The 16,346-nt window shown below is 40.9% G+C and overlaps 2 protein-coding genes across 3 annotated transcripts; one reads left to right on the forward strand and one right to left on the reverse strand.

Moving 5' to 3' along the window:
* The first annotated feature begins 240 nt into the window (after positions 1-240).
* Positions 241-8,996, forward strand: LOC135643140 (uncharacterized). Its single transcript, XM_065159766.1, has 9 exons — positions 241-3,073; positions 3,170-3,360; positions 3,432-3,503; positions 3,599-3,751; positions 3,838-4,001; positions 4,172-4,319; positions 7,955-8,077; positions 8,232-8,319; positions 8,555-8,996. The coding sequence occupies exons 1-9, from the start codon at positions 328-330 to the stop codon at positions 8,722-8,724; spliced, it is 3,855 nt and encodes a 1,284-aa protein (XP_065015838.1). The 5' UTR covers positions 241-327; the 3' UTR covers positions 8,725-8,996.
* Positions 8,997-9,501: 505 nt separating this feature from the next.
* LOC103990577 (homeobox protein knotted-1-like 13) lies at positions 9,502-15,832 on the reverse strand. Of its 2 annotated transcripts, none has more exons than XM_009409763.3 (6): positions 14,914-15,832; positions 12,481-12,601; positions 10,613-10,806; positions 10,330-10,461; positions 10,035-10,171; positions 9,502-9,953 (listed from the first exon to the last, which is right to left on the reverse strand). In XM_009409763.3, exons 1-6 carry the CDS (start codon positions 15,682-15,684, stop codon positions 9,950-9,952), a joined length of 1,359 nt encoding a protein of 452 aa, XP_009408038.1. In that variant the 5' UTR covers positions 15,685-15,832; the 3' UTR covers positions 9,502-9,949. The 2 variants fall into 2 exon arrangements, with proteins under 2 accessions (XP_009408038.1, XP_065016646.1); XM_065160574.1 differs by having other exon boundaries at positions 9,799-9,968; positions 14,914-15,819.
* Positions 15,833-16,346: the final 514 nt, after the last annotated feature.

Here is a 16,346-nt window from a genome sequence, read left to right on the forward strand (position 1 = left end):
TTATAATTTATTCTTTTTAAAAAATTAAATATTTTTTGAGAAATTAAAAAAAATTAAATTATACTTATTTAGTATGTTGCCGTGTGGCAACTTTTATATATATATATATATATATATATATATATATATATATATATATATATATATACTTATTTATGATGATTTATCCGTAATTACTGATCTGGTAATCAGCGTATTGATACGGTTATTTCCGCATCCCCCATCTTCGGATTCCTCGTCGATTCCCTTCTCCCTCCTCGTAGGGTTTCATCCCATCCCCATCACGCCCCCAAATCGTAGGTGTAGCTTTCCCATCCCCGCCCCCTCATGGCCTCCGAATCCAAGGATTCCTTACCCCTCCGCCCCACCGATTCCACTTCCGCTGCCGTTCACCCGTCCACCACCTCCTCATCGGCTGGCGATCGGAAGGTCAAGCTCCTCTGCAGCTATGGCGGCAGGATCCTCCCCCGCCTCAGCGACGGCGCCCTTCGCTACGCCGGCGGGGAGACCCGAATCATCACCGTCTGCCGCGATTCCACCTTGCCCGAGATCCTCCGCAGGATGAGCGAGGCTTTCGCCGGCCCGATTGTGCTCCGCTACCAGCTCCCTGGGGAAGACCTCGACGCTCTCATCTCCGTATCCACCGCTGAGGACCTGGAGAACATGATGGAGGAGTGCGACAAGCTCGCAGCCGAGAGCCCCTCGACCAAGCTTCGAGTCTTCCTCTTCTCGCCCTCTGACGTTACTGGCGCCGCCGCCAATCCTCTTGACCCTTATCTTGACCTTCAGGACACCGGCGCGAGATATCTTGAGGCTGTCAACGGATTGGACTCGAGCATCAGGAGAAAGGACAGCGTGACGAGCTTCTCATCCACGCAGAATTCAGATGGAATGATGGCCGCCGCCGAAGTCATCGTCAACGAAGGTACGTCAGCTTACCATGTGTCCCCCCGAGCTACATCTGCTCAAGATGCGTCGGAGTCGGTTTTTGCTGCGCAAGATGTACAGGAGCTACTGCCGCCCACTAGTTCTACGGACCAAACCCAATTCTTGAATTCCACGCAGTCAGAATCGCCTCCTGTCGTGCCAAATCAAAGCAGTATAGCGAATCCAACTCAAGCTGAATTGACTTCCGTAATGCAGTATGTGCCGCAGCAATTTGTAGATCCCCAACAGGCCCAAATGTTAAATGCCCAATCTTATCTAGTAATGGGATCGCCTCGACCAATCAATGTTGTTGCTGTGCCACCACATGGATATGTGCCACCAGCCCACATTAGCACCCCATCTTCCCAAGTCAGTAACGGGACGTCAGTTCAGACGAGAGTGGATCCGCATACAGAAATCCCTAATGGTGGGAAGACTGTGAAGTTTCATGGTGATGCAAAACTTCAGCCTTTGTCCCAGCTTCCTCCATTGCCTCCTCCTCACTTGCTCATACCACATGCAGAACGGAATGTGTTGCACCAAGTGCCTTCAGCATCTCAAAGGCTGTCGATGAGATTGGGGGAGTGTAGTTTGTGTCAGAGAGCTCTGCCCCATGTCCATTCTGATACTCTGATATATGATCAAGATAATGGGCTAAAAAATGCGGCTATTCCTGAAGTCAATATGGCACTACAAAGTCACCACTCCGAGGATTTGACAAGAATGCGAGCACCACAAATAGTAGATGCAAGAACTCCAGTAGACAGTTGGGTGGAAACCCAAGCAAAGAATTTGCTAGCTGCTGCTCCATCTGTGACCTATGAATTCACAGAGACTATCCCTGAGATGCCACGGGATGCTGGGAGGCCAGTTCTTAATGCAGCCAATCCAGATCATGCTAAGGTTTTGGTCCCACCGGTTCCTGTGGGTTTACCGAGCACCTCACAAGCAGCTTGTGGAACCATAACCAATCCAGAGAAATATTGTCAAGAAGATTCTTCGCAGAAGCAGCAAGAGGTGCCTCCAAATTTGAGTCCCAACATGGAAAATCTTGACCATTCTAATGTTGTACACACACCAGCTTCATTGGCCCTTCCACACAACCCTTATGGAACATTGTTTCCTCCGCAATTTCATGGAGAGAATGCTTCACAGCAGCAAATACAATTTGCACAACATGTTGGATACCCTAAGTATCCAGTTAATCAGGATTTTATCGCCAAACCATTTGCCGCTGATGCCAATTTAGTTGGAAATTCACAATTTCGAGAAGATGGACAATCGGTCCAAGGAACTGTGCCTGCAATTTTTTATGGCTATATTAGACCTATGGAAGGGATGACGAGAGCAATCTACACGAATACTCCTGGGCAACCTGATTTTAATGACTGGCCAAGACCAGTTGTCATGCCTGATATTGGCACTTCCAAGGATTTAAAGTCTGCAGAGAGACCATTGATCGAAGTAAATACTCATACTACTGGGTCACAAGATAGAGGGAATGAATGGTCTCTTAGCAATCCCTTAATTAGTCCTGTATTTGTTGCAGAAGGAAATGCTGGAGTGCTGGTTGATCAACAACCATCTGCAGTAAAGGATGTTGCCTATCTGCATGGTGTTAAACCTGCCAACACTAGCCATGTTCCAAATATGATAGGGAACCACGGACCATACGCATACCATCTTGAAACAGGAGTTGGACCAAGAGGGATGTCCAAGTATGTAGATCTCACCTACAACAATAGTGCCTTCAATAAGAATCCCAGCAGTGCACATAAAGATGAGGCTCCTAATACCCATCCAGCGGATATACTTGGTGACACAACTATCCTTCAAAATGACAATGCTCAGTTTTGCACTATCCACCACACTATTAGCATGGACCAATTGCAGCAAGCTGTTTCCTCAGATCCACTTATCAGCAACAAGGATCCTCAGAAAACCCTGGGGAGTAGTTCTGTGCTGCCTCCAAGACCCAGCAACGTTTCAAGCAAAGAGGCCAAGGCCATGAAGCCCTTAAATAATAAGAATTATCCTCTGAATAGCACAAGGTCTGAGATAACTGTGCCTGCCGAAGAGGTTTCTTGCTGTCTTCCACACTCTTCAAATATGGACTTGCCCACAGAGCCTGCACATCTATTAAAAGGTGTCTCTTCTTATGTTGCATGAAATGTCTACTCGGTAGTTTCTTAGATTACTGCACAACACATTCTTATAATCATTATCTCTTTGTCTGCTAAAGATTTAGAAGGTGTCAATATTAACCAAGATATCCAGACCTTTGAAGAAAGACCATCAACATCAGCACTTAAGTCATCTGAAGTTCCATCACCTGTTATTATTTCTCATGAAACAAAAGAGACTGATCCCAGATCTGGCAATGAGAATGGCACCATAGAGAACAACATAGAGATAGATGATGACCAGACAGAGGTGATTGACATAATTTTCTATGTTTTTTGCCCGTCTGATTTTATTTGGTGCTGAAAATGATCCTAACGCAGGTCACAAAGGCCAAACCGTCGGAGAAGGTAAAGAATGGTTTTCCAAATACAGATGAGATTGGACACCTTCAGGTAGAAGCTTGAGTTCAGTTTTCCTTTTCATCTGTTAGTTCTGCTGTGTGGAAGTTGTATCGTGAAGTTGAGATTGCTGTTTCTGTTCAATCCAGGTGATAAAAAATAGTGATCTGGAAGAGTTGCAAGAACTTGGAGCAGGAGCCTTTGGAACTGTGTATCATGGGAAGTGGAGAGGTACAGATGTTGCAATTAAAAGAATCAATGATAGGGTTTTTTCTGGGAAGCCATCAGAGCAAGAACGTGCGGTATGCACCTTTGTGGATAATTTGCCTCATATAGTACTTTTTCTGTAGAATCTGTGTTTTATATATGTTTCCATGAACAAACTCAGAGAGCTGACTTTTGGAATGAGGCTTGTAAGCTTGCTAGCTTGCACCACCCAAATGTTGTGGCATTTTATGGTATTGTTCTCGATGGCCCTGGAGGATCTGTTGCAACAGTAACTGAATTTATGGTCAATGGTTCCCTTCGGCGTGTTTTACAGAAGAATGAGAAGTATTTTCTCAATGCTGCCCTTCATTTTGTGATTTAATTATTATTCCATTTTCTTACTTGTTCTTTAATTATTCTTTGTCATTTCCTTATGCAAATAGCACTTGTTGTCATAAGTGGTAAGGTGTTAGCATTTTAGGAAAGCTTAACTCATCATTACTAGCTTTCAACAGGGTCCTTGACAGATATCGAAGCCTTATTATTGCGATGGATGTGGCATTTGGAATGGAATACCTGCACAGTAAAAATATTATACACTTCGACCTGAAAAGTGATAATTTGCTTGTCAACTTGAGAGATCCTCAGCGCCCAATATGCAAGGTAATTTTAATCGTTTATATCATTAATTGGGATACTTCTAAGTGCTTCTTTGGAAGTGGTTAAGGATCGCTATTCTGTCAATTTATTCAGGTGCTTATAAGTGGTTGTTGCTCTGAATTTTCCTGTACTTATTGATTAATTGTGCATACAATCAAGGGTTTAAGTTTATGGTGGCACTAGATGTGCTGACTGGTTGTTGAAATGTTGCATCCAGCAAAGATTTAAATTGGTCCAATACTGGTCTCAGCAGTCTGCCAGATAGATATAGTATCGGCATACTGGATGGTATACTAACATATATTTCTAGATATCATTGAATTAAATACTAAGAAAAATTAAATTAATGGTATATCACTGGAAACAAGCCATATTTTTTTGTGTCAATACATGATCGAACCAGGAAATATTGGTCCACACCGACCAGTCCGTCGAGATTTAAAACCTTGGCGTCCAATGCCGTTTCACTCAATCTGTCACTGTTTCACTGGAAATAAAGAAATAAGGACAAAACCTGAGGAGAAAACAAACATATTTACCTCCCATTGATCCTGCAATGTCTCCTTTACTTCAGTTGCCTCTTTTTTTATTGTCTCTGGTGAGGTGTGGCAGCAAGTTGAGGCTCAGTGAATTGCCTTGATTTGGTCATATAAGAGAGAACTCTTTAACTTGGGTTGAACCCCCCAAGTCTCAACAACCTAATGAACTTGGACTGGACTGGTTGAACATGAGTTCCTTGGGCATCTTACCAAGACTTGCTGGTCATGATCTTGATAGTGGGCCAGCTTAATTCACATGCATCTGAGACTTGGATCCTTGCATAATATAACTTCAACGAGATCTTGACCACCTAAGTCATTATATTTAGCTAGCATCCATTACTCAAAGACTGATTATTGGATGTGTCTTTCGGACATAATCTTGTTTGCTTATGCATTGGTAAAGTCATCATTTTGATCAGGAAGAAATGACTGTTGAAATTTTGCTTCTTGGTCTATTATTTTGATATTTAGTTTTTCTTTTCTAATTTTTTCTCATGTTTTCACTTGTTGAAACTAAATACTCAATGGATGGAGTAGATCCATGTACCAGACTTCAATTACTGACATCTAATGTACGTTATGGTAGTTTGTTTGTTTGAAAAGTTATTTATCTTTAAGTAAACAATATAGATGAAAAAGAAAATCTGTAGAATGTGATAAACCTAAACCAAATTGCACAGTGTAATTTGAGTTTTGGAAAGGAAAATGATAATGTTCTTTGTAGTTGAGTGTGTTTCATTTCATCCATACAAATTTTTTCATCAGAAGATGAAATCATGAATTTTCTCTATATAGGCTCTCCAAATCTATTTTTTCTTCTGTTGTTTGCTTAAATCTTCTTATTATTGAAGGTATTCAAAAGACAACCAAGTGATGCATAGTGTTCATAGTCTTCTTCAGAAAAGTGAAGTCTCAGTGAACAACACTTAGTCTTGACTTTTGGATGTAATTTCATGAAATGTCAGTCAATCATTGGCTCAAAGTCTTCTACTATCTTTGATATCCATCATAAACAATTATAAATGGCAGAAGACAGCTGTCAATACTGCTTCTTACCTCTAGGATGTGGCTCCTCTAATGCCAAATTTGGAAAACTTTGCATCCATGGTGTTCTAATTGGGCTTGCAGGTTCCTGTCTATGGTCAACTACTTGGCAGTTTATGTTTTCTTGTCTCATGGTGGTAATTCTTTTGTTTTCTTTTTCCTGTTCCCATCACCATCAGTGAACATGAAATACGGCAAATGGAGGTTCCATAAACCTTTTAAATCTTTATAGAAGTTAATGGTTTGCCATGTCTTATTGACTGGACAAATTATCTGAGACAAAGCATATCTTGCATGCTTTAATGCAAAATTGTTATGTGATTCACATGGCACGATGCAAGAGGACCAAGGGAGGCATCCCCTAAACCCGTTAATGCTACAGGTTTCAATTATGCTAAAAGCTAAATTATCAAGCACTAAATATTCTGCAGCACCTACACCAATAGATTTGTTTGGGAAACCTCTAAACCATTCCTTCTAAAATTATGATCTGTGATCTATTAACACTAGCGGTTTTTTTGTGAATGCTTGAATACAAAAGAGAAATGGAAAGGTATCTCATTCGAGAACTATTTTACAACCTGTAAGTTGAGCAGCCATTGTCAAAGAACTTCCAAACCTAGAAGCCGAATGCTAATGTCAAGAACATTTCCCAAAAAGGACTATAAATAGTCTAATTTGTTTTGTTAGATGCTGCTAGTGGGAACTAGAAGTTATAGTTATCCTCTGATTACTATTTCTTGTGACTACATTATCTTATTCACAATATTAGTTTAATGTAAATGAAGGCACCAATACTGCTTGTTGGATTCGTCGGTTTTGTGTACGCTTAAGTTTACAATAATTCAAAATTTGTAATAGCCATAAAACATTCACCTATGTTTTTAGTGCCCTGATGTTCACCATTTCTCCTAGCAATTGGCATGATATGTACCGTTGGCACATGGTGCAAATTGCCATGTCATTGCAGGGGTGTCAGAAATAACCAAGAACAGAAAACAAAACAAGACTTGACTAATTGGTTAAACAATGAAAAATGTTGCATCCTCTGCTTTTCTTTGACAGTTGATATTTGCATCATTTTTTTTCGTTTAATATTTAGCATTGTGGACAGATCTCGGATTGTATTTGAATACAAACCATTGTCACCAGCAAATTACCTTAAGGTGAAACACAGTTATGTGATTTGAAAGCACTATATAGCTCTCATCTGGCTGAATACATTTTGGAGGACTGAAACTTTCAAGATATATGTATATTTTAAACTATATATATGATCTTTTCTTCTTTTTTTTTCTAACTTCTATCTTTTTCTGTTACTATAATTGACATGGATTCTGATTTAAATGCTCATATCCAACACCTGTGTCTGTTAGCTTCTACTTATGATTTAGATTCCAAGAGGTCCTGAAGTTTTTGGAGACTCTAGTGAACTCTGCTGTTGCATGTTTGCTACCACATTGTATTACCACAATGATGGTTCTCTATCACTCTTAAAGATCTTAATGTTATTAACAACTTATCTTTGATGAAATGTTTGAATGGTGCTGTTAGGACCGGTTCAGCATTATTTCTGCTTTTGGTGCTTCTAGAGACAAGAAACAAATATTTTCTTTTCTTTTGTTTTTTCTTAACATTCTTGGTGGTCAACATTTTTAACATGGATAATAGCATAAAAAGAAGAGAGGAGGCAAAAGGATGAGGGAGTGGGAATCTTGGATGATCATAGATGATGCTAAGGTTTTTGGGAGGTCACACGACTGAACAAGTAGAGGCATCTTTGAAAATTTTCAGATGCTAAACTAAAATTTCTCTACTTTGAAAAGTTTGAAGAAAATGTGCTTGTAATAACAAATGTGTTATCTTCATCATTTTTCAATTTTTTATTGCTAAAAACATGAAAAGGAAGAGCAACATGAAATGGACCCTTGAGAGCTTGTTCATGTGCCATTACTTCATTTGCTGTTTTTGCAATGTTAGGTAATGATCCTAAAGCTATTCAGGATGCCACCGGAAAACTAATGATTTTTTGTCTCCAAGCACCTTTTGCAGGTTGGTGATCTTGGTCTCTCAAAAGTAAAATATGAGACACTAATGTCTGGCGGCATGCGAGGAACTTTGCCCTGGATGGCTCCAGAGCTTCTCGGTGGCAAAGATAACAAGTATACTGAGAAGGTAATGCATAATCTCATCTTTGAAGCTGTTAATTTTTTTTTTTGATTGTCATATTCAAAATCAGATCTCAAGTTGATATGTTCCTTTCCATGCTACGGAAGCTCTGTGGATGATTAACCATATATTGTCAATACAACTCATACTTTTACCTCAGGTCGATGTATTTTCTTTTGGGATTGTTATGTGGGAGCTCATTACCGGAGAGGAACCTTACGGAGACATGCATTATGGGGCCATCATAGGTATCTTTATTTTTCACATTGTTACTATTTTATTGACAATGGCATGACAAAACAATTGTGCTTATGTTGGGCAAAACAAAAAAGAGCTGCTTGGTTGAACCATAATAGGTGTGAAATCCCATCTGCCTCAATGGGTGCCTCTTCTATCACAGAATTTTCACTGCAAACGTGGGAACCAGCACCATAATATGCATGCTTTGGCATGAGATTGCTCATATGTGTGTCCTTTCAACAGGTGGGATCCTGAATGACACACTGCGGCCGCCTGTGCCTGAATCTTGTGAAGCTGAATGGAGATCATTGATGGAGCAATGCTGGGCCACTGAACCTTCACAGAGGCCGAGCTTTACAGAGATTGCTAGCAGGTTACGAGCAATGGCAGCCTCACTTCCTCAAAAAGGGTAAGGCCACAGGAGCAGCCGAAACAAAATATGGTTGCTCCTCCCAGCCCGATGTCATTCACTGGATTTTTGCAACCTCCATGGAGCATTTGAGCAGCTTAGTTGTTTGAGATGTGTTGTGCTGAAGATTGTGTTTGTATGTTTTGTGAATAGAACCCTAGTTGTGAATTTACAAGATTTGCATATCCTAGCCTTTCCTGTTTGTTGATTCTTTACTTGTAAGTAGCCACAAATATAACAATCTGCAAATTTCGATGGCTTAAAAGTTTCATGGTGTCGTCAGCTCCAAAATAAGTTGTCTGGAGATTTTAGATTAATTTGTGTAACTTTTAGTTGGATCTGTTTGTCATGAAGGCCAATGGTAAGCAGCCTACAGAAATCTCTTCAGCAAATGGCTTCTGGCCTAATGTGTTGCTTCATATTCATTTATCTACTGACTTGTGTCTTGAATAGGGCATTAAGTTGGGGATGTCATATGAACATGAAACACACCAGTAGATGTCTTCTAATTTGGAGAATCTGATTCTTGATGATCTCACTGGAAAAGAAGCATGACAACAATAAAAAGAATGGTGAGATTTATGAACTCAATAGTTTATGGACCAGTTAATGCATTGTACAGCATGCCCTTTTTGAAGCCAAACAGAGAACAATCCTTGATGACAGAAGGCATTACCAACTGACAAACCAAGAACAATAAAAATGCACCACCAAACCACAATTTGTGATCTGCCACCCAAATCCTGTACATCACACTTTTGCTTCTCCAACCACCAAGAAGTCAGAAAGTTAGCAGTACATTGTATTTATTACATTTTATATTCACATCTGTCTCTTCTGGATGAGATATGTGTGTATGTAAATTAAAACTCAATCTACCAATTTAAGAGCCAAGTACAAAAGAAGAAGCCACTTCCACACTCTTTTAGCAATATAACATGTACTACTAGATCTACCAATGCCACTGATGCTGCCACTGCATATAACTGTAGCAGCTACTGTATGGTTCAGACCAAGAGCTGCTTCACCAGATTCTTTAGTACTAAGATAAGATTTCCCTATGTATAATACTAGATCATAGGATGAGTATGGAGATTGCTTCACTTCATTCAGTACTCTTACAAAGAAATTTCAGCAAAATGTTCATCATAGCAGCTAATAATTTCAGCTATTGCTGTTGTGTCCATCGTTCCTGGCTCATCATCCACATGAATCAGAAAATATTGTCATCACCTGCATTATTTGTTTCTGAATCATAAATTCAACAATGTTATATCAATAACACCTTATCACGAGTAGTCATTTATCGCAAACCTTTTGCGCTTGCTTTTCATAGTACTCGATGATGACGGATTACTATGCCAGTTCCTTTTCCTTTGGTTGATGAACCAGTTGTTAATCTGCTTTAGCTGTAATCCTGTTTCCTGCACTAATCGTGCTTTGTCATCCTCCTGCAAACCGAAAAACATAAATCATGGAAGGTCAATGACCTGTAAACACCATAAAAAATGACATAAAAGTTGGAGAATATACTGAGAGATACAATTGTACAATGTTCAGGGACTTAATCTCAATTAGATGCAGCAGAGCTAATGACCAAATAACATACCGTTGGATATGGCCACTTGGAGTGGGACTGCCACCATGCCTTTAATGTAGAAGTGCTATCCCCGGGAAGTTTCCCTGCTCTTCTCTTGCGGAGAATTTCTTCTCTAATATCTACAATCTTCTCTTTGTACCCCTAAAAGTCGAAATTTTGATTAATAGACTATACATGAACTCACAAAGATACTCTCCTCTAACTTCAAGAAAACTTTCTTTGTACATCAAAGAGACAAGGATCGATCAACAGCCTACACAAAGACTTCACATTTGAAGACATTTCCATCTACCTGTTTTAGTTCATGCTTCAGCTCCTGCCTGACACGCTCCATCAAGGATCGCTCGCTCTCTGTAGGAACAAGAGGGCCAAAACCCATGCTGTCTGGTCCATCCAAGCTTCCATCGAACAAGTTTGTCTCACTCTCTGCCTGATCATCGTCATCATCAGACATGGTTGCACCTGTACCTTCTCCAGGAGAGACTCCTGTTTAATTTGGCACAATTAAACAGTCAAGCTTTTCATCAATCCTCTCTCACCAAAAACATTTAGGCAGGTTCAAATGAATATAATTGAACAGCCATGGTCTTCAAGAATTCCATCCCATAAAAGCATTTATGGTCGAACATGCATGCAAACACAATAATCTCAACTTATGAAGTGTAAACTAGTAGCATGTTTCATCCATGTTGCACAAATTTAGTCTTACCAAAATATAAAGTAATTTTGGCAGGATAGTTGGCACAGTCTAGCTTTCTGTCACAGGTCTTGCAAATTGCAAAAGTAAAATGTTTTCATATGACTAAAATCAGATTGATCTTTTAGCAGGTTGAACCATAAAGCTGTCAAAGATGCTACATAATCGTAGTAATATCATTGATACTGCTCTATTATAATACTAATGTTCTTTGTCCCTATTTAAATATGTTATTTAATTTTTAAGAATAACAAGCTAAATATTACATTGAGAATATTTATAAAAATCAACTGTTTTGAAAATATTCTTGGTAAAGAAGAATGTATATCCATTTGCTTCTTGAACATGTTAGATTTGGGCACAAGTTCTACTAAAACATTTCTATTTTATGATCATTAGAATGATGCTTTCTTATTGTCCTAACTTGATTTTTGTTGTTTCCTTCCAAAAATGTTTATACTTTTAAAGAATATCAAATGTCTTATGATCTATAATTCCATTCACAATCCAGTCCAGCCTCAAGTCTTGTATGATTTATGATACAATTATAATCCCAACAACATTTGGTTCTAAAATCTGAAAGCCAATCATATTTTTGTTTGTTCTTTTAGTTAGTCAGCATCAAATAGTTGGAAAATCACAGATTGTTGGTCGCCATCATCATTGTTCTTGTTTTCTCTTGCTTAGACACCTAAATTATATTGCTTCCTAAGCTTCCCATCAGAATCTACAACCAACCATGTCCTGCAAACATAATTTGATATATTTGAGGCCAAAAACATTCTTGAACACTTTCCATCAAAGCTAACCCAAGCAAATTGAATATTATATTTGTTCCAGTATCCCTTCTTTTTTTCTGCTAGATGTTCCTGTACCAATATGTTCCTCTTTTCATCCGTTGGTTCACCAAGGTTGAATGAGTGTTATACTGACCTATATTCAACTCCACTGCATAGGGTACGGAACCAACATCGCAGAAAAGCAACCCTTCTTTTTTTTTGTCAGGCACAACCATACGTACTTCCCCGTTATTTGAATACATAATTTTTCAATTTTGTCATAAACTAAAAATCCAAGGAACATACAAGAATATCATACAGGGAGACTAACAACCTTCACTGGATCTCTATTATGAGTACACAGGTATGCCACTGTTCATTAACATAATTATTTATTTCTTTTCCCCAGAATGTTGTTTCTAGCACTGCATGATACTGTGCTGACAAATGCAGGCCAAGAATTGGTACTGGTATTAGTTAAGTAACACTACTGATACAAGATGAAGTTTACTTGTTATTAGTGATTCATAGATATAATTATATAAATCTCAGTGACAACTGAATCACAATACTGTAGCCACTTTGATTTGTCCAAACAAGAATAATGAAGGTCAGCATTTAACTTAACTATAAACTGTTTTACTAGGTATGTATTACTTTTCAAAGAAAGAAAAAGAAGGTAACCTGTTAGGCTTTGAAGTGATTGCTCAAGCTCCCAACAAGCCATCACTGCCTCCATTGCATGAACACGGACATGCTGCTGTAGTTGTTCTTTGAAGGAACAAAGTAGAAGGACATAATGTGTCTAAACAAAACATGAGATGTTTTACACATTAGGAAATTATACATAAATAACAACAACAATAACAACAACAGGCAAGCTTTGGTACCATTATTTATAAAGGGTCAGCGTACTATTATTAATTTTTTTTAAACATTTTGACTAGTGGTTTAGGTAAAACGAAGTTGATGGGTTAGTTAACCTATCAGGATGTAAATCTTCGATAAATACAAACAGATTCATTTTTAGTCTTAATTATTTGAGCATCATTCTTTGATTCCTCGGTAGGATATACTTCTCCCGAAGTTTTCATTATATAAGCACAATCTATGATAGAAATAAATATGTTCAAGAAAAAGACTGAATCCAGCATATTATTTGCAATATTAAGTACAAGTTGATGAACAATTTACTCAAAGTCATCTTTTATGGCATCAAGCAGATCAATGCAAGAGAGTCATTTGATAACCATCTATCAAAGAAAGAAAACCATGAAAATCATGCAAAATCATCAACGAAAATAATTATGGAACACTAACTCTTTTACACAAATGATGTCACAAATTACCTCAGTTCCTAAGAACTGTGAGAAAAGAGGGTTATTATTTTTTTTTTGTACCATTAAAACGTAGTGGAGAAATTGTGTGGCAGTAGCAGAAAATGAGGCTTATGATGAACTAGACAGAAATAAAGATTAATTCCAGCTAGGATAATGTTACTACAAGAAGGATACTAGATAACAGAGATAATCACCATTGTTGGAATCAGATTCAAGTTGAAGTATGAGAACAATTTCTTAATTGCCAATAAATGGCTAAAGCACATTACATTCAGAAATGTAACACTATCACAGAGTACGAAAAATGAGCAACTGAACAGGTTAATGTACTCCAAGATCCTTTTGTGAAAGTAATCATGCAAGATGATTTTAGTACATCACGTTTTTCCTCAAAATGTGGTATTAGTCGGGAGCTACGTATAACACAACCATCAGAAACACAAATAAATCTTTGGACATTATGTTGGAAGAAGGTTAATATACAATCTATAACATTAAGGTGCTTGAATTGATTTTGTGTGAACCTATGTATGCAAGAGCTGATCGTTAATATGTAATGCTCACATGTTCTATCAAGTAGATGGGCAATTTGTGGAAAGATCTGACACTAACAAGCACACTGGACATCATCAAGTAGAACATATAGAGGAAGGTATGTTTCAGTCGATCACATAACCGCAATAATCACATCATATTGTTGGAAGAAAAGGGACAAAATCTTCAAAAGGAAGATCAGTGCTTTCTATATTTATGAAGGTAAAGATAAGCTTTCTCTTGCAAGAAGAAGATGTTTTCAAGGTCACACACATAATGTAGCTCCCAGGATATGGCCAAAATTTGGATGTCTCCTATTGCCTGAGCTGAAACAATTGTCGGAAGAGGTTATCCTCCATGGCGATCTATGAATGATTCAGTTGGAGTGGAGTGCCCGGTATGAATTCAACAGATATTTTGCATTCTTCAGCAGGAGTTTTAGCATAAAAAGACTACAAATAAAGAGAAACCAAGCAAGACTTGGTAGCTGAACCCTCAGTTCAGAGACAACCAAATTTTCAGCTCCTGACATCGATGCCAAAATTTGGTCTTCCTCCACTTGTGACAAGTTTGGCAAGCGGAGTGACTAAGCATAAAAGCAAAGAAAGCAAGAAAATATCCTCCTCTCTAGTCAAAATTTATGTTGGGGTCGGTTGACTTTAGGTGGATGCGCCACAGAGAGACAGAGAATATGGGCAGAAGGGTCAGCAAGGTGGCATAGGAAACCTGTGCCCTTCTCGGGCCTTTTTTTCTCTATCTTACGCTCCATAATGACACCGAAGAAAACCCAAACTAGAAAAAAGAAGCCGACAAACTCAACTTGGAGACCTAATATACAGAGAGTGCTGCCTAATTTCCTTGATGCAGCTAAGCAAATCTTCATCTCAAGAAAGCGTCTCCAAAGTCCAAAACACAGATAAAACACCTGTCTTCCGATCGCTTATTGTATTTGGGCGGAAAAGTTCTCCGTCCTTAATCTTGACAGTATAGATTATCTGCAACGGTAATAAACCCATGACATCTCTTCCTTCCCCTTCCAAATCCTCCGGTGCCAGGAAACCAATCCAAGAACACGTCTTTTCCTTTCAGGAAACAGGGAGACCAACAAATCGTGCGCACATCAAAGCTAAGAGAGGTCGGAAATCAAGAAAGCACATCGAAAGGAGGGTTTTTTAATCCAAAGAAACAAAAGCAGGAATTTGAATGAAAGAACCATGAACTTCTTTTTTGTTATTTGTGTTACCATGAACTGATCGAGCTCCTTGTCGTCGCCGAGCATCTGGCCGCCGCCGCCGCCGAGTACCGAGTACTTGGACACGACTTGCTGTGACTGCGCGAGTTGCGCGTCGATCCTCGGCAGCTGGTCGACGGGGGTGGCGATCCTCAGGCACGCCACGTGCGCCGACAGCAGCTGCTCGTACAAGGGGTGCGCCAATATCTCCGCCTTGTACCTCGCGTTCTGCCACGTCCCCTCCCCCGCCTCCCCGCCGCCTCCGCTCCCCTGCGCCAACGCCTCGGCCTCCCCGAGCTCCCCGCCCGAGTGGCCCCGCCCGCCGCCGGGTTCCGCCGAGATGGCCGCCGCCATGGCAGAGTCGCTCGAGACGGGGACCTCGTCCTCACTCCCGCTGCGCCGTAGGATCGGCGGCCGCGGTAGCCAGTGGCCCGCGCCCCCTCCGCCTCCCCCGGCCGCGACCGGCGACGCCGAGGAGTCAGCCGAGGTCTGGAGGTGGAGGAAGCTGCCGTCGGCGTAGTGATGCCCCTGCTGCCGGAGAATTGCGCTGTTGAGCCACGTGGGTCCGCCCGCTCCGGCCATCGAAGGCTTCCCTGCAGTGGCTGCTGCGTCGGCCATGAGGCGTTGGAAGTGCTTCCCCTCCTTCGACGCAGCGGTATCATGCGGAGGGGCGGCGAGTTGATCCATGGCGGTTCTAAGCACCGCCGGGCTGTCCCCACCCAGCTGCTGCTCCGCGTACTGCGGCAGCGTCAGCTCGTGGGAGAGGTGGTTGTGAAACGCCATCGCCCCACCTCCCGTATCCCCGACTCCAATCTCCTCCTCAAAGCAAAACAAATCAAAATCCAAAGGCAAAGAAGAAAAGAGAAGAGAAGAGGAGAAGGGTGGGGGGTGGGGAAACCAGGTGAGACGGGGTCGGGGACGGAGGGAGACGTTGAAACGATAGGCCACACCTGGAAGACTCTCCCTCGATCGCTTGCTGTTGGTTAGCTTTTGTCGTTAACCAAACTTAATTAATTCCTAATCCCACCTTTCTCTAATCCAACAATTCCAATAATTATGTCGAATACGCAGGCGGAGGTGGGACGCGAGCCGTCGACGCTGCCACCCTCCCCCCATCCGACGGCTGCGGAACGGCCACGTCGTCTCTACGAGACCAATTATACGTATCCATAGCTATAAAAAGCACCGCCTTGTTTCTATTAGGCGGGACGCATTAATTACGGCGAGCGATCAATTTACCCGAACGTCACCGGCCGGACGCGTGGCGACTCGACGCCGCGTGGACCACCGCCCGAGGGCAACCGTCCAATGGGAGCGCGATACGTGGGAGGCCGAGGTGGGGCCCGCGGCGGGTTGCGACGTCCCCTGTACGGGTGGGCGTATCGGTCTGCTGCGCCGCCGGCTCGGACACGGCTTTCGATGGACTCCCTTTTTTTACCCTTTTA

Source organism: Musa acuminata, chromosome BXJ3-7 (assembly GCF_036884655.1).
Source record: "Musa acuminata AAA Group cultivar baxijiao chromosome BXJ3-7, Cavendish_Baxijiao_AAA, whole genome shotgun sequence".
NCBI classification, from domain to species: Eukaryota; Viridiplantae; Streptophyta; class Magnoliopsida; order Zingiberales; family Musaceae; genus Musa; species Musa acuminata.